This window comes from Aphelocoma coerulescens, chromosome 13, assembly GCF_041296385.1.
Source record: "Aphelocoma coerulescens isolate FSJ_1873_10779 chromosome 13, UR_Acoe_1.0, whole genome shotgun sequence".
Taxonomy (NCBI): Eukaryota; Metazoa; Chordata; class Aves; order Passeriformes; family Corvidae; genus Aphelocoma; species Aphelocoma coerulescens.
Window position 1 is genome coordinate 7,029,191 of NC_091027.1, and position 17,658 is coordinate 7,046,848.

The 17,658-nt window shown below is 55.2% G+C and overlaps 1 protein-coding gene across 3 annotated transcripts in view; it reads left to right on the forward strand.

Annotated features, from left to right (window-relative positions):
* Positions 1-476: 476 nt before the first annotated feature.
* FLT4 (fms related receptor tyrosine kinase 4) overlaps positions 477-17,658 on the forward strand; it is a 60,180-nt gene continuing 42,998 nt past the window's right edge. The window contains exon 1 of one of the 3 annotated variants that reach the window (XM_069028742.1): positions 477-668. In XM_069028742.1, the coding sequence (XP_068884843.1) occupies positions 611-668 (58 nt within the window). In that variant the 5' untranslated portion in view covers positions 477-610. The remainder of the gene's footprint in view (positions 669-17,658) is intronic. The other 2 variants (XM_069028740.1, XM_069028741.1) reach the window with 2 other exon arrangements.

The window sequence follows — 17,658 nt, forward strand, 5'->3', positions numbered from 1 at the left end:
ACGTGAGGTGCGTGTGTAGTGTCGTTGAGAGCGCATTTGTGTGCATTCCCTCTGCTCCGAGAGGCCGGGGTGTGCACCCAGGCACAGACAAGAAACAGGCGATGTGCGGGCATTCTCACACAGGTGCAGGGAGATGCACGGGGTGCACACAGGTGTGAAAACACACGCAAGCGTGGGGGGTGCTCACGTGCCCATGGGTCAGGGATGATGCAGACCCACGCACACGCGTGGGGAACACACTTGCTCCCAGCTGCAGGGGACGCAGACCCACACACACAGGTGGAGACACCCAGGTGCGAAGGTATGCGCGCACCCCCTCTGGTGCAGGGAGCGCGGATTCCCCGTCAGTGCTCGGAGCCGCAGGTGCGCTCCCCCCAGCCCCCTCTGCCTCCTCGCCCGCCCCTCCCCGTCCCGCCCCGCCCGCCCGGCGCCCCGAGGCTCGGCGGAGGGCGGCGGGCGGCCCGGGCGGGCGGAGGAAAAGGAAGCGGCCCCGGTGCTCCCCGCCCGCCGCCGCCGCGCGTCGCCGCAGCTGGGGCGCGGCGGGAGCAGAGCTCGGGCGCGGGGCGCTCGCACCGCTCCGCATCGCACGGACCTGCCGGCAGCCCCGGAGATGAGGAGAGTTTGCACGCTGCCACTCTGGCTCTGGCTCGGCATTGTCTCGGAGGCAGGTGAGCTGCCGGGGCTGCGGGCTGCTCTGCCCGCTCTGCCGCCCGCTCCGCACCTGCGGGCGCGCTGGGGACGGGGCTGCTCAGGCGGGACGGGACGGGACTCGGTGTCCCCCAGGCCCCGGAGGGACCCGCACTGCCCGCCGCGGCGTCCCTCACCTAGGACGGGGCTGTGCCGTGCCCTGGCGCTGCCCGTCCTGGGCTCCCCCATCTCGGGCGGGGACCGGCGCTCCAGGTCCCGGCCACTCCAATCCACGACGGGGACCGGCGCAGTCCGTCCTGGGGTGCCTCGTCTCCGACCGGCGCTGCCCGACCCATCCCCAACCAGGACGCGCGCCGCGGTGCCCGCCCGGGTGTCCCCGACGGCGGTGACAGCGTGCCCGCAGCCACAGGACGGGACGGAGGGGAGGACCCTGCTGCGGTCCCCGCAGCGTCCGGGGCCGCGGGAGCCCACGCCGTTCTCGTGCCGCGGATGTCTCGCTGCGAGCGGGGAGAAACCCCACGGGACCTTCTCGGGAGGGATGTCCCTGCGTGGAGACGCGCCCGGCCGGAGGGCAGGCTGGAGGCCAGTCCGGGCTCTGTTTATTTATTTTTTCATGCACAGAGTCATTAATTTGTGTGTGCCGGGGAGGAAGGCGCGAGGAGGAGGGGGTCCATGCGAGGCTGTCCAGCCTGCCTCTCCCAGCTCTGGTCCGCCTCGGAAGTCACCCGAGGCAGATCCCAGTGAAATGCTTTCCCTTCCCACAGTACTTCTGCGGCAAAAGGCTGTCGGGCAGAGCATGCAGAACCATGGCAGAGATGGGGCTGCAATGCCCTTCTACAAAGCAGAGCCCGTGAGACAGGGCAGAGCTGGGTGGGCACTGCCAGGGCAGTGGGGACAAGACACCCCCAGAGAAGCTTCTTCTTGCACAAGTAAAGCATTTATGGCCCAGATCAGACTGAAAGTTAGTCATGGTGGAAGCTTGCAATGTGGGGAGATGAATTTGGGAGCATAAATAGAATTTTCTGTAGCATTGGCTCAGTGATTCGCTCTCACCAGTGGCATTTGCTGCTATCGTTGAAGTGAGCTCATGGGAGAGCTGCAGGTGTGGCATGAACAGCATCACCAGCAGTGTCACTGTCAACCTGCTCTGCCCAAAAAGCTGCGGATGGCTCTGGTGTCGTGGGGCCAAAGTACACGACGGGTGGCCGGAGCTTAGGGGATGCTCAAGAAGGCTGGGCAGAAAGGAACCTGCTGCTGGCGGCATCACAGCAGGAGCTGCAACTGTTCAAAGCTCTCATGTTAGCAATTTGTAAAGCACGGTGTAGCTGCTCCCGGGTTCTTTCATCTCGTGGAGGTGCAGGAGCAGTGCCTGGGAGGCTCTGGCCAGCACAGCTGTGTGGCCTCCTCGGCGCAGGGCTGAGCAGAGCTTTGAAGCTCTCGGTGCTGCCTGATTAGTGCAGCGATGAAGGGTGATGTGGAGCTCAACTGGGGGATGGTACCAGGGGCATTTGCTTCCTCTCCTTCCATTCTATCAATGAGGACGCTTTGTCAGCTCGTAAAGGACCCACAAATTTCTCATTAACCATAATCCCAATGGGGTGCAAATATTTGCTCCCCTTGGAAGCAGGGATGTGTGTGTGAGACTGTTCTACCTGTGAAGGATGAAATAATCATCTCAGGATCATGAAAGGTCTGTTCTGGCACCAGGGTGCCTGTTTAAATGGGCCAGTATTGGAGGATGCTGTGTGTAAGAGCACAAAACTCTTACACATTCCAGCTCTGTGGTGCTCCAGGCTGGAGTGGAACTGGGGAAGCTGCCCTGTGCAGGCAGAGAGATGGGGGGAGCAGGCAGAGGTTCAGCCCCAGCATGGCAGATTATCTTGGCCTCTCAGGGTAACCCTTTGTGAACGGTGATGAGACCACGTGCTCCCTGAGCCACCGTCCTCTGGGCACAGAGCAGTGCTGAGCACCCCACAGCCAAATAATCCCGTTGGGGACGCTGGTTTGCCGCTTCCAAGGGCGTATGCCCATTGTGTGAGGTAAGAGCCCGTGCTTGCGTAGGACCTGAGCCGACTGAGTTGGCTGCCGCTGCCTGCTCCCCTCTCGGATCACTCAGAATTCCCGGCCGGGCGCTCGGACAGCCCCGCGCTGACCGTGCCAGCAGCAACAGTTGCCTGTGCAGCTGGGATTTGAAGCAGTTGCTTTATTGCAAGTAATAAACATGGGCCGGTTCAGCAACACCCTTTCATTCAACAGCCCTGACTGCACAGCAAACCCCACCGGGCTCAGCCCCACAGCGGTGATCCAGGGCCTCCAAGGGGAGTGGATGTTTGGAGGCACGCAGCCCGTGGTCCCTAGGGGCTGCCAGGGAGGGGACAGGCACAGCTCCTGTGCCCTGCTGTCTGCTTAAGGATGATTTCGGATGAGTGGGCTGCAACTACCGCCCTGGGATTTGGCTTGGGCACGCGAGCCCGCGGCTCACTGCCTGCACAAACATCCACCAGGGCGTCGCTGAGCTCAAGTTGACGTCTGGTCAGAGGGACACTCCCCCAGCAGCACAATGTCCCCAGCCGGTGCAGGCAGAGTGGACGGGGCTTCCTCCAGTGTGTCCCATTCCACTCTGCTGCCTCTCTCCCACGGGCTTGCTCCACTCAGGATCGCTGTCCCCAGGGTTTCTCTTGGCCCCGCGTTGTTGCGGTGTTTTCCGGGGCAGGCGTGGGAAGGGCAGGTGCTCCCAGCCAGCCAGGAGGGAACAGGCTGTTCCCGGCATCCCGAGGCAGTTCCTGGAGAAAGAAGGGGAGAGCGGGATCCCACGGGAACGGCAGCAGGAGGGGACCGTGGCCAGGGAGCAGTTTCTCCAATGGCACAGGGGTCATCCGCCACACTCAGGATGTTGCCTTGCAGAGCAGGAGGGGGCTCTAGGTGGGTCCTCAGGTCTGTCCAGCTCTCAGCAGCTTCGGCGAGCAAGGTGAGCTCTGGGAATAGCATCCATCTCACCCACCTCCACCTCAGCCACTCCAGCTGGCACAGCAGAGGCGACTTTGTATTCAGCCTGCAGGTCTGAAACAGCCCCAAAACAATGGTGCAAGGCAGGGGACTCCTCACTCCCAGTTGCGGGGGCTGTGTATTTAAACCAGTGGGGGGGGGGGGGGGGGGGGGGAAGCTGCAATAAGCTGGGGGCAATGGGGAGGTCCTGTAGGTGCAGGGAGAAGCAGAAAGCCCTGGGATGGCCGGACCCCGCAGGCTCCACTGCCCGTGGAAGGTGGGGAGCCAGCAGTGCTGGTGGTTTCCGTGTGAGGAATGACTAAAGCCACAGAGCTCTTCCGCTGGGAAAGACGGGCCGGGGCGTTGTGACTGAGGGCTGCAAAATCACGGCTCGCCTGAAGAAGGCAGTTCCTTGTGGATTCCCGTGTTGGGAGCATGGCGGGAGGCTGGCGGCTTGTTGCACGCTGCCGAGCAGCAGTGGAGCTCACCTTCACGGGGCGCTGTGGGTGTGAGATGTTTGCCGGGGTCCACGGGCAGTTGTGTATGGAAAAACACATGCGTTTGCAAGGAAAAAATCCACGGGTGGTTAGTTCAATCTGAAAGCCCCCTTTCCCACCCTAGACTGTGAGGCAGAGGTGCCCAGTGCCACGTTTCGCCTTGACTTGCCCCAGCTACCCCTACAGCTCCTGCAAATCTCCTGCTGGGTGAGGGGCAGCAGCCAGGTACACGTCCCGCTCCTGCTGGGTGCTGTGGGGGGATCGTGACCTCCTGGTGTGTGCCAGGGTCTGTCAGAGAGACCAGAGCTGAGCCTTGCCCTGGGCCAGAGCTGGAATTATCTTTTGTCCTTCATTAGGAAAAGAAATAGTGCTGCAGCTGCACTGGCATCTAGTGACTGGTTAAATGAATTCCAGGGGTTTTATTGCCCCTGGCTATCCCAGACCTTTGTTTCTTGTTTCACGTTGTTAAAAGAGGGGGTTAGCCAGGTCCCAGGGGGGCTTTTTCTCTTTGGTCAGAACAGTTCTGATGTTGTCAGCGCAGCATTATTGCCCATCTGCGGTGCCTCATTGTTAAGGCAGAATGGTGGAAGCGGAGGTGGCCTGTGGTCAAGTCGGCGAGGAGCCCTCGAGCCCAGTGTGACTGCTCTTTTTGTCGAGCAAATCGCTCCATCTCTAGGTGCAAGTTCAGCAGAAGGAGGGTGAAAACCCGGCCCTGCAGCAGCCGGTGCTGAAACTCCCACTAAGTTTTATAAGCTGAGGATATTAAGTGGGGAGTCTTGGAGTCTCTCCTGGAGTCGTTTCCCTGCTGAGGTAGCAGAAACAGGTTTCAGCCAGTGACTTGTATTTCACCTTACAACTTCTCCCACGAGTGAATTGTTTTTCTTGCTGTGTTTCTATCCCCTCCTTCCAGGGTGAGGATCCCTCATGCAGCCTTTGCGGCCAAACCTGGAGGTGCTGTGGGGCGGACGTCATGTGCTAACGAGGGAGGATTGGTTTAATGGGTCAGGAAAAGACTCTAACTGGGCAAATAGGGATGATGGGGGAAGAAAAGCATAAGTGCTGTGGTCTCCCATTTTCTGAGCACATAATAACCGGACAGCTGCTGCTCCCCTGCTCGGGTTCTATGCAGTGAAAGGCAGCAGGACCCCAGGGCTGTACACAGGAAGGACCATGAGAAAAGGACAGGTAGATTGCAGACTGTCCTGGTGCCTGTTACTGACGGGCAGAGCCCTGGAGTGAGCAGAGAGAAAAAGGAGATGAAATTTTACCTATCTGCAGCAGCAAGCCCAGGGCTGGTTACAACTCCTGGCAGAGCCTGGAAAACCCCAGTCCTTTTTCAGAGGAATTTGTGAAAGCATAAGCTCAACTCTGCTCCTGGTGTAGGTGCATGCAAAGAGGGAAGCGATGGAGCAGCTCACTGATGTTTTTGGGACCCGTCGTCTCCGTGTGAGGTGTAGCTGCCCACCCACATGCAGGTCTGGAGGGGTTAAGCCTTCTCCTGGCTGTGGCTCCACTTGGCTGGGCAAATGCCAGCCAGTGCACCGAGTCTGCCTTCCTTAGTCTGCAGTGACAGTGACACAGCGCCCAGGCACCGTCCCACCACGGCCACACCACCCTGCATGGCAAGACCACCTGCCCAGCAGGCTCAGGGGCCAGGGCATCCCCCAGGGAAGGGTTAAGCTAAGAGGAGCAGTGCCGATGCCAGGCTGGGTGTCCAGGTTCTCCCTTGGCGGAGGTCAGTGGTGGTTCATGGGAAAGGAAAAATTGGCAGCTGGGCCGGATGTCCCTGCATTTCCCCTCTTCCTGCAGCCGCCTGAACGATGTTCCTTATTTAGCTTTCCTGACGGACAGGAGGAATCTGATGGCGGAAACTGTCACTGGCTGATAACAGTTCAGGGACCCCTTTATGATGGGCGGCACGGCAGGGAACAGGGCAGCGCTGCCCTGGCTGGGAGGGGACAGCCAGGGCTGCCCTTTGCTCCAGGTTCTCGGGGATGGCTGCGGGTAGAGCACTCACAGCCTTTCCCTTTACACTGCTCCGTGTACAAAGCCCCTCAGTGCTACTTAAAAAACTCTCAAGACCAAGAAGTGATGGTGTGTGTCTGTTACGGCGGGGATTACTGTAACACGCATATATCAAACCAGGAGTCCCGTGGAAAAAGAAATATCTATGGACAGATTCTTGATAGATGTTTCAGAGATGTTTATTTCTCCAGCCGCATGGCCGGGGCTCAGCTCAGGAACTCCGTGGTCACGGGACCCCGGGACCTTTTGCTCATCCCAGGGAACACAAACCAACCAATGGGGAACGAGGCTGACAGGGGCAGGGAAACCCCGTGTCTCTCCCCCCCAGGGCCCCTCCCCCCGGGCCCCATGGCAGGGTGAGGGACCCCAACATCTCCCCCGTTTTATTTTAATAAAATGAGAATGAAAACAACTGGATAAACATAACAGGGACAGTTTCAAAACAAAACAAGCCACCCTCCTGAGTCTTTAAAATGTCCAAACAGATTCTGTGGAACATCTTAGGGCTGATAGAAGGGAGACAGAACTTTCTGAGCATGCTTTGTGGGGAAACTGAGGCAGGAGAGGGCTTGATTTCTTTCTTCCCTCTTTTCATCCCCCTATCGGCATTGAAGAGGAATTGTAAGGAAATGGAACTGTATAAGGAAGCCATGGGGTGAAAAACGGATTAGGAATAAACTGGGGATAGGGTAAACTTAGGAAAGGGTTCATATTGGGTATAGGGTAAAAGGGGAAATTAGGCTGCGGGTAGGGAAATTGTTGGGATGGATATTGTTTATAATTTTGTGCATAACGGCTGCCTTTGACAGGAATACCCCCAGGCCCAGTAACATTCGCTGCTTGTAAACCCTTCTTTCCTTGCACTATATCAAATTGTACAGCTTCTCCATCTCCTACACTTTGCAGGTAATTTTTAGGGTTATTCCTTTTAATGGCAGTTCTATGGATGAATAAGTCTTCCCCTGTATCATCTCGTGTTATAAATCCATAGTTGTTTTTGACATTGTACCATTTCACAGTTCCTGTGATTTTCGTGGCTACAACGTCTCCTATCACTTGCTTGCGTGTTCGTCGTGGGTGCCGGTCTCGCGTGGCTGCTGCCTCGCTGACTCTGACGTCTCGGCCGGGCCCCCGCGTTGCGGCTGCTCTGCGCTCTCTGCACGGCCCCGCTCCGGCGCGTCTCTGGGCTCTGCGCGGCCCCGCGCTGCCATCGCCGCTGGCTCCGTGGCCTGTGAGTGGTTCCGCTCCGCAGACTCCACGCCGCTTTGAGAGTGGCCCCGTTTCGGCTCGGCGCTGCACGGCGCGGCTTCTCGTGTCGCTGTGGAAACCGCCGCTTCTCCCTCCACAGGGCTCTCCGAGCCAGTCGCTCAGAGCGGCCTGCCACGCCGATGCCCGGTTCCTGGCTGCTCGTGGCCCACGACACCCGCGGCGCCTGCGGTGTCGCTCCCTCACTCGCGGTCGGGTGGCCGGGGACCCTGAGACAGGGATGGGGTCCGCGATAAGGCGCGCGCTCCCGAGGGGGCCGGGCACATCCAGCGCAGGCACTTCCGCTGGCACGGCTGCAGTCATGCGCTCCCGGGATGGCTGCTGCGCGGTCTCGGCCACGGGAGAAGTATGATCTTCTGCTTTAGGGGTAATGGGACCATACAAATGCTCTTCAAGAGCGTCCCTGATTACAAGATATGCACGGAAAGCTTCGCTTTGATCCCATACCTTATCCCAGATCTCGTCCCAGAAACACCCCTCACAAGATTCAGGAGGTTCGATATCAAAAAGTAAGTCTCGGGAAATATAGGGGAACCTTTTGAAAAGCCACATAAAGAAGTGTTCTACATCTCCCGGTTGCATTACTTTTTTGTTTTGTTGTTCAAGGATTTCTTTTACTTCTAGATACATTTTTTTCTGTGGCTCAGAGAGCCCCATTTCCCACGATTCTTCCATAGTCCAGAGAGAATATCCAAACCAAGATGAGAAGAGAGAGGCCTAGAGTTGTTTTTAACTCACGAATTTCCTCAGGGATCGGTGTCTTGCCCGCATTCTTCCACCAGTTGTTACGGCGGGGATTACTGTAACACGCATATATCAAACCAGGAGTCCCGTGGAAAAAGAAATATCTATGGACAGATTCTTGATAGATGTTTCAGAGATGTTTATTTCTCCAGCCGCATGGCCGGGGCTCAGCTCAGGAACTCCGTGGTCACGGGACCCCGGGACCTTTTGCTCATCCCGGGGAACACAAACCAACCAATGGGGAACGAGGCTGACAGGGGCAGGGAAACCCCGTGTCTCTCCCCCCCAGGGCCCCTCCCCCCGGGCCCCATGGCAGGGTGAGGGACCCCAACATGTGTCTATACATCTGTAATATTGGCTTTTTTTCCTTCTTTTTGGTGAGGCATCTGAGCTGGTGGAAAGGGCTGTGGATGGGCAGAGAGGAGGCATGGAGCAAAGCCACACTGTCAAGGTCTGAGACCAGGTGAGGCTTTGTACTCACTGGCAATGAGGATATGAAGGGCAGCCAGGGCTGGGATGCTCCAGCAGGAGCTGGGAGTGATGACCAGTGCCACAAGTTGAGCACACACATCAGTACTGGGAGCAGCTCCCATACAAGATGGTGCTGCCCAAGCTGATAAACACAACAAAGGAGATGTTCCTCCATGTTTTATTGTACCCAGATTTCTCTCCATGGAACATGGCATATTCTTCGTGCCTGAGCCATTCTCTCATATGTGCCCATGGTGACCAGCCTCAAAACTACAAAAAGTCCTGAAACACAGCTTGTATGTCAATGTATCCATTGATTTTTGTCTTGCATCTGTGGGGGCCACCAGGCTGCTGCCATACCAGTAACAGCATTGTTTCCATGGCAATTAATGTACTTTAAAAGGGCAGAATGTACAGCGAGATTGTATTTATACAAGAGCAAGCCCGAGGCAAAGCAGCCCTTGCCACTGGACAGGGCACTGTACCCTCAGTCTGTGGAATGCCCAGGTTGGCATTGCTGTGTTCTGGATTGGGATGCAGGACTTAGTGAACTGGCTCAGCCAGGCTGGGTGGCACAGGGCTCCCACAGGCCTGTATAAAGGCTGTGGCACAGCCTTATACCTTGAGACCACCATTCCTCTGCTGCTCAGAGTTCCGTGTTCCCTGGGGTACTTCAAAGTGTGCCTCTGTTTCAGTCTTAGCTGAGGAATGTTAAAAATCTCACTGCAAGATGTAAAACCTCAGCAGGAACTCACAGGGGTTGTGTCAGTTGACTCTGAGCCATCAGTGTCTGACCAGGTCACCCACATGAGCATCCATGAGTTGCAGGACTGAGGTTTAGGCCATCAAACCATGGTGGTACCTCCGGACCAGATGCTTCTGACTTCAGCTGAGTTTGTGTTTGCTTTCTGTCATCAAGCAGCACAGGCAGGGAGGCTGGTGCAAAGGGAATTGCTCTATCTGTGTTGTCTCTGTATGTGTCCATGTGTGTTCCTGTACTGCTCTGCCGGTGTCACAGGTGTGTGCAAGGCTGGTGGACATGGGAAGGAAGCAGGAGCTCCTGCTCCAAACCCCAGTGCACGTTTCACATGGCCGTGCTGAGGATGAGGTACCCATGGGGAATGATAGGGATTTGCATCCTCCTGGCTATTTTGAGAGAGAAAAAGCAGCAAAATTAACATTGCAAGTTATTGGTTTAAAGCTATACATGTTTCTTATGGTGTCACTTTCTAGCATGTGTCATTGCAGTGAGATGAGTTAACTTCCTGCTGTACTTTCCTGGGCAGGAGTCATCTCACCCATTCCCTCACAGAGAAGTTTGGTGTAGAGCCCAAGGCATTTGCTCTGTGCTCAGCAGGGGGGGAAGAAAGGCTTTTTTGGAGATGCTCCAACCTGTCCCCAAGGAGGCGTTGAAGGAACTGGGGAGGTGATGGCTGAGCCAGCTCCCAGCCCGCACGGCGTCTGCATGCATCCATGTGCTGAAGGCTGGCTCTGTGCCTCTGCTAGGTTGTATTTAACCCCACAATTTCCCCCTTTTCCTCACTGGCCTCCCCAGCTCCCTCCACATCAGCAGCTTGCAGCTGCATGAGAGGACTGGCATGATCTGGCTGAGGGTAAAATTAAAGAGCAACATCAACCAAAACAACTGACAGCCCCAGCCTCAGGAGACGAGGCCAGGAGGAGGCTGGGAGGTAGTGGGATCATGTGGAGTGAGCAGTAGACAAAGGAAGGAAGTTTTTATTACTGGGCCAAATCCTGAACTCCTTCAGTTGTATTTAGGCCAATGTCTCAGTGACTTCAGTGGAGCTTGGTCTGAGTAAAGAGAGAAGGAAGAGCTTCAGAATCTGGCCCCTGAGTAATTGTGTCACGTGGGAAGTTTATAAAGAATTTGCAAGCTCACAGTGGCTTTGCTGAGCATCTGGTGGGAGCCAGCAAGCAGTGCCCCTGGCAGCCAGGCCTCCCCCTGGGTCACTGTCCCCTTCCTCTCTGGGTCCTTCCCCATCCATTCTCCATTCCTGCTGCTGGCAGGGCAAATTGGGGCTTGGCAGACCTTGCAGGGCACAGCAAGGTGCCCTGAGCTGGGCAGTGGGTCCACAGGTTTATGAAGGTCTGTCTGCACCTTCACGAGACCCAGGAGACCCACGGAGGGTTTTGGGGTCCTCCATCATCCTTCTGAGTTACAGAGGCACTTGGGCTCTCCATGTAGCAGGGAAATCTGTAAAAGGTTTACTGGCTTTATTTATTCCCCAAAAAAAGCACAGGGCTGTGTAGCAGAGACTGGAAATTCCTCCACTAATTTCCAAAATTGATTGGGGGCAGCACGTGCAGACATATTTGTGTGCCAAGAGTGAGGTTCAGCTCCAGGCTTACCTCTCCATCTGTGACTTGTTTTCTCCACTTCTGAAGTACCGGTGTCCACTGAGATGGATGTCACCTAAAAAAATAAATACTGACATAAGTGCGGGTCAAGTCAGTAGTTTCCATGAATGCCAGTAAATCTCGACATTTACTGAGGCAGGAAGGTTGGGCACGAACGGTGGTTTATACTCAGATTTGGAAACTGCCAGCTCAGAGAGATGGCAGCGAGCAAAATCGCACCCAGCAGAGGTGACGGCATCCAGTGCCCACAGAAATCCATCACTCACACCCTGCATCATCCCAGCCAGAGCAGAGTCCCCAGAGGGGCGTTAACTGGGTCTGAGTGGCCATCAGTCCCTTCCCCACACTGCAGCCCCTGGCCCTTGGGAAGCAAAGGGCAGAGGTTTAACAGCGTGTCTCCGAGCGTGGCAGCCAGCTGCAGAGTGGGATGCTCCCAGGGGAGGTGCACACATCCACACCAAGGAGATCGCTCACCACTGGGCAGGCAGTGCATGGTCCTTGTGCTGGGATAAAGCACGGGGGAGGAAACCGCCTTGCCTCCGAAAGGAGTTACCTGGCAATGCCTTGTAAAGCAGTTTAGTTAACAGAGTGTGCATCTGGGCCCGATGCCTCCTCACGGGGTTTGCTGGCTGTTGCCAAACTGTCAGACTTGGCAGATCCTGGGCTGTAAGTGCTGGCTCTGGCAGTACTGCTGATGCTGAGATGGGATCAGGGCATATCCTGGTCTTTTCATCTCCACTCTGTGCCATGACATCCCAGTGTGCAAGAGAAGGGGAGCTGCAGCATACCCCGTGGAGCCCTATTCTGGACAGGCAGGCTCGGGCCCAGGATGTCTCCCCTTGGGTGACAGTGTTGAACTGGGATTTTCCCCACCATGTTTGCTTACTCCTGTGCTACGAGGACTAACAGAGGCACCACTGTTAGTGCTGCACTGGGTGTAGCATGGTGTCCATCCATCTGAGGATGGAGTTTGATGTTCCTCAAAGCCCCTGTGTTGTAGGGTTGCAGGAACCTTTCCAATGACATGGGTCACACCAGGACTGTGTCCAGTCCAAGATGCAATCCCTGCTGCCAAGGTGCCTGCCTCGCCCAGTGTTGCCCCTCCCGATGTTCAGCATGTCACAATATTTATGGCTGTTCCTCACCCTTGGCTTCTTAGACAAATAAAGCTTGATGCAGCCTAAGGCAGTTAATCCCTGGCTCTCCAGCCTCCCAGCAATAACAAGGTCTGGGTGGCATTTGAAAGAATGCACTGGGAGAGAGGGGGAGTGCTTGGATCTATTTTTTATATGGAGGGGGAAATCCAAGCCTGCCTTCATTGAAGATAAGCGACGTGGCTGGGCTGAGCTCTGGCTCAGAGGTTTTAGTGGTGATAGAAGGCAGGAGACTCCGCACAGTGTTGGCCCCATGGTAACCTTTGCCAAAAGAAAAACACTTCTTAATACAATAGTGATTTAAAAAAAAAAAAAAAAAAAAGAAAAATAAACAGGACCCCACATGAACTTAGGAAACCTGTTCTGGCATAAAGAGAGATATGTATGATGAAAAGAACCTGAATGGCACTTGGAAGGACTCTGCCCTCCAGACCCACATTTCTGGGAGTGGGAAAAAGCCAGTGTCCGTCCCTGACCCCTTTGTCCAGTATGGTGCCAAAATGCCCCCACTCTCAAACAGCTCCTCCTGCATTTGTGAACCAAGCCAACTGTCTTCCCTTCATCCACACCTTGAATTCCCATGGGGCTGGAGAGGCCATCCCCAACCTTGCCCCAGCGCTCTGAGCATCAAGTACCAACCTCGTGGTGACCAAACAGGGAGAGCCGAGGAAGTGGCGTGTTGTTTCTTCAGCACGGTTTCCCTGTTGGTGCTTGTGCTCCTTGGCTGGAAGTCATTAGCATGTGTAAACGCTTCCTTCCCATTGCGTCCGCTTGCGTGCTCTTCCCACTGCGCTGCGTGGCAAGGGAAGCACCTTGGAGCAGGAAAACAACAGTCAGCCTCTGCGCACTAACAGAGAGTAACTGCGTGTTTATGGAACTTGGTCACTCTGTTGTAAAGCTATTTTTAAAAAGCAAAAGAAGGAGGTTTAGCTTATTGGCCTTCAAATAGCACCAGAGTCCGATACTGCCATTTAGGCTGGGTGTTTCATTGTAGGAATTGTGCTATGTTATACAAAGTGTGACATTTCCAACTCAGCCTTTCTTGGAAGGGAATTAAATTAGCTTCATAGCTGCACGAGGGGTGTTATGTGGTGGCGGAGAGAGAAATTTGTGCAGATGTTAAACAGCCAGCTAAACTCAAGTGACATGAATGCCCCAATACACTTTGGCTCTCAGAGATGATGATTATCATCTCCTGCTGCAGCAGGTCCTGGCTTGTGGTCACAGCTCTGTGCCAAGAGAAACTGAGAGCCTGTGCATCTGTAACTTGCCATCAATGCCCTGGACAGCCCACAGGGCCAGATTTCCTTCTGATGCCCTGAATCTCTGCATCTTCAAGTCTCTTTGCCCAGCAGGGAGCAGATGGGATCACTGACCCAGGGCTGAGGTGCAGCCCAACAAAGCCCCATGGGGGGGGAGAGCTTTGCTGTTCTCTTTAGAGCCCGTCCCTCCTGGGGTTTCTGCAGAGAACAGAGTAAGATTTCATTAACCACATCAGGGAAGGCTCTGAGTTTGTTTTCAGAAATGGCAGAAAGCCAAGCTGAGCTGTGCAGTGGAGGGATGAAATTTCTTATCTCCTACGTGCTGTAGGTGCATTTACCCCAGGGATCCCACCTCCCGTCCTGCTTGCGCAGAGGGCTCTTAGATCTGCAGCGAGCGCTCAGAACTCCTCCGTCAGCCCTCACTGCTTGTGTCTGACCTCGTACCTGAGCCTTCCTTCCTCTGCCGCTACCTCTGATGACTAATTCTCCTTTGAAGAGTGTGTGCCTGTGATCTTCCTGGCTCCCCTTGTGCCCACCCCGCCCGGGGTCGTGCCGACACTCGTGTGTGCACGTGCAGGTGTGCACGGAGAGGCTGCGCAGGGAGGAGGGCTCGTGCTCCCCAGGCAGAAGCTCTATGACCCTGACCACTCTTCCCTTTGCTTTATTATTATTATTTTTAGATTATACTCAGTGCTTGAAGCCCCCTCTTTGATAATCAGGAAGTTTAAATTCCTCCTGCGTTTTGCTTGTGCTTCCTACTTTCTGCACCCATCTACATCTAATGTAGCTTTTTCATGTTGCATTGACTCTGGGCTAAATTAATTTTCTTTGTTACTTGTTGCCTTTAATTAGAAGGAATAAGGATTCCTCCTTTGTTGCACCAGTATATGTTTTTCCAAGCCAAAGCAGCCCAGTTTTTGCTGCCCTACCCTCTGTGGCTCAGGCAGGGATGGAGGTACATGGAAGCTGCATGACAGACTTCCAGGGAGCCTGGAGCAGATGGGGATGGTTTTCCAAGGCCAAGATAATAATCTAATTGCAAAACTATTTTTTCCCCACTTACCCTGTTTATCAATCAGCTTCTCTTGCGCTCCACAGCTGGAGATCAACTTGAGGGTGGGTTGAGCTGCAGAGAACAGGCACTGCCAGCTCCAGGGCAGCTGTTTGGTTTGAGAGCTCTGAGCTGATTTCAGTTCACAGCTAAGTAGCAAACATCTGGAGGCAGACTCCAGGGACATGAAGATGGAGGAGCAGGTCTTTTCCACTTGGTACATGCCTCCCAGCCCAGCTGCAGGGCTTGCAGGCCCCTGAAAAAGTCCAGCACAGTCAGTCTGGTACAGCAGGCTGGGCAGGAGGCAGGCAGGGCACCCCAGGCTTTGCTCACATGGGGGAAAACTGCCCTGAGTGGCATACAGGGTTTTTTTCAGTGTCCTGCTCAATCTGTCCATAAGCCAACAGTCTTGGGAAGAGTTAAACTTCAAAGGCCAGCAATTAAGCCCACACACATCAAGGAAAAAGCAAACCTGTGACTTGGTTTTTTCTTTCCAAATATTGCTGCCCTTTTCTCTCCGTGCTCAGTGCCGACCCTCGGGCTCTGTCTGACTTCCCAGTCAGCTGCCTCTGCCTCCTCATCTCCCAGTGAGAGTTGGATGCTGGGGCCTCCCATAGCTTGAACTCCATCTTCCCCCAACGGCACACCTGCAGTTTGCTTCGGCAGGAGTTCACCTGAGCTTCTGGAAATGGCTCATGATGGAGCTGTAGTCGATGATACTGAATCTGAGGGTCTCTCTCTGCTGTTTCTCAAGGCTTTTCCCTTCCTCTGTCTTCATACAGCAAAGTCCGGGTGCTGTGGGTAGAAGCCTCTGCCCAGGTGCTGGAACTGGTCTTGGCTTTGCCAAGCCTCAGCATGGGCAGTTGGAGCTCTGGGAAAGGGGACGATGCCCTGGCATGGACAGAGGGATCCTGGATGTACCCACTCTGTTATGGCAGTGGGTGTTTTAGAGACTCCTGGACCTGGATGTCTCACCTGGATCACTGTGTGTAAGAGCTACTAGTGACTTGTCTTCCGGGAGCTTATCTCTCTTTGGGAATCTCTCTGTGGGTATCCCACAGTGGAAAAATCCACAATTTAGCTGAGTTGCATGAAGAGATACTTGCTCATCTGCCTTATAACTCCATCAGGTACAGCGTAAGAAGCAGTGCATTGTAATTTCATTCCATCATTTCCCTTTAATCACTAATGGGCTGCCATTTCTCCTCAGTGGCCAAAGATGTGTCCGCAGGGTTCCATGGGTTTGTACCCACTGCTGCCAGAGGTACCTCAGCCCAGCAAAGCCCCTGGGGTTACACCTGGATTGTCATGGGGTGGAATTAACCTCTGAATCCTGCAATGATCAGGCAACTCTTGAGCAATCCCAAATAGGTGAGCTGGAGGGAGAGGCAGTATCAAGACACTTGCCCAGAGATCCCAGGGCCCATGGGGGGATGTCCCTGGCCCATCCTGGCCATCCATTCATGCTGGTAATGCCTTATGCCGAGTAGTGGACTTGGACCAACACTCATTTCACACAAGCTGTGGACCATCCTTTGCATCCCTTCAAGTTAGAGATGTAATGAACGGTGTTAATTTCTGTTATCAGTCCCCTAAAGCCATCTGATCCCTCTGCTCCTTCTATGCCATGTTAATCACATCCTGTTGGGGCAGAGAATGTGAGCAGGGCAAGATTTTGAAAGAAGTAAATTAAAACAGGAAGAGAAGCAACCTGACAGTCCTTAAGATGAGGGAGGATAATTTTAATTGAGTTTTGCAAGGGTTTAGCCGTGCAGTTAATAGGGGCCACTGGAAGAGGGGTGGTTATGTATGCTAAGCAGGGCAGCTTGCCCAGGGCTCCTGCAGAGCCACGGCGGTGGCAGAGTAGAGCTGCCACAGGAATTTGGGTAGGTTTGAGGATTTCTGCCCCTTAGGGAGTGAATCCTGTGGACAGAATAGGTCCTGTTCCTGTCTGAAAGCGCTGGGCTCCCCCTCCCCTCCCTGCGCATCCCGCTGAGCCGGAGCTGCCCTCTGAAATGTCAGGGAGAGGAAGCAATCCTTGGCTTGTTAGTTTCTACAAGGAAATAAAACACACAGATGGCTCGAGCATCCTCTATCTCAAAGGCAGGAAAAGGATTCTCCGGGCAGGAGCAGGCAGCCAACAAACGCGGAGCGATCCAGGGAATGGGGGACCAAACAAAGCAGCGTCTGGCCAGCCCTGGCCCGCAGCAGAAAGGGTGGGCCGGCGGCCACCGAGGGGAAACCGGCCCTCTGATGTGCCGGAGCATCCCTCGCTGGAGCGAGGGCAGCAAACAGGCGCTCCCCTGGGGCCCGGGGAGGCTGCTGACAGCAGAGATCCTGGAGGAGGTCTGCAGGGTGGCCCCGGCTGACCCGCTGCCCCCGGCCGGACATGTGGCTACCTGACACAGGCTAACTTTGGCTCAGGACGGAGCCTCTCAGGGAGGATGGAGTAGGGAGCGAGAGCGGGGGGGCACGGGCAGGGAGAGGAAAGACGGCAGGAGACAGAAATGCAAACATGGCCTGACAGCCGTGGGGCAGGGGGAGGGGAGGAGGAAAAAGCAGGGTAAACCTGGCAGGATGGAGCAGGAAACCGGGCTGGAGCGAGCAGGGCGATGGTGAGATAGTGCTTCCTGCCGAGGGAGAACGGCAGACAGATAAACACTCCCAGACACAGGCGCTCGCTGACCCCTCTTCGGGATGCTTTGGGCTGACGTGGTGTCAGGTCCCTGGGGCAGAGCAGAGTCCCAAAAACAGGTGAGAGCATGGTCAGGCACTGGGTGTAGCCGTGCTTCGATGCCCAGGACAGCTGGCTCGGAAATACCCTGATATAAATCCCTGCCTGAAGGCACCAAGGGACGAGGACTGTAGGATACACGGGTAACTTTGCTCCTCAGGACAGCCCATCTCTCTTGAAAGTGGCTCTCTTTCTCTTCCCTGATGGACTCCCAGCTTGGAAGTCGAGAAGCTGAAGGAGCCCAAAGAGCCTGTGCCTTTTTTTACCTCATTACCCATTAGTGCAGGTGGTTATAAGATACCAGAAAAGAACCAGTTAAAGTTTATCAGCCATGAGAGGCTAAAGAGACCTGTTGGGGTGCGTGCACTGAGGCCAAGCAGCTTTTTAGATTGAGGCCTGTCTGGCCAGAGCCACAGGGGCTGGCTGTGCAGCTGTGGAGTGC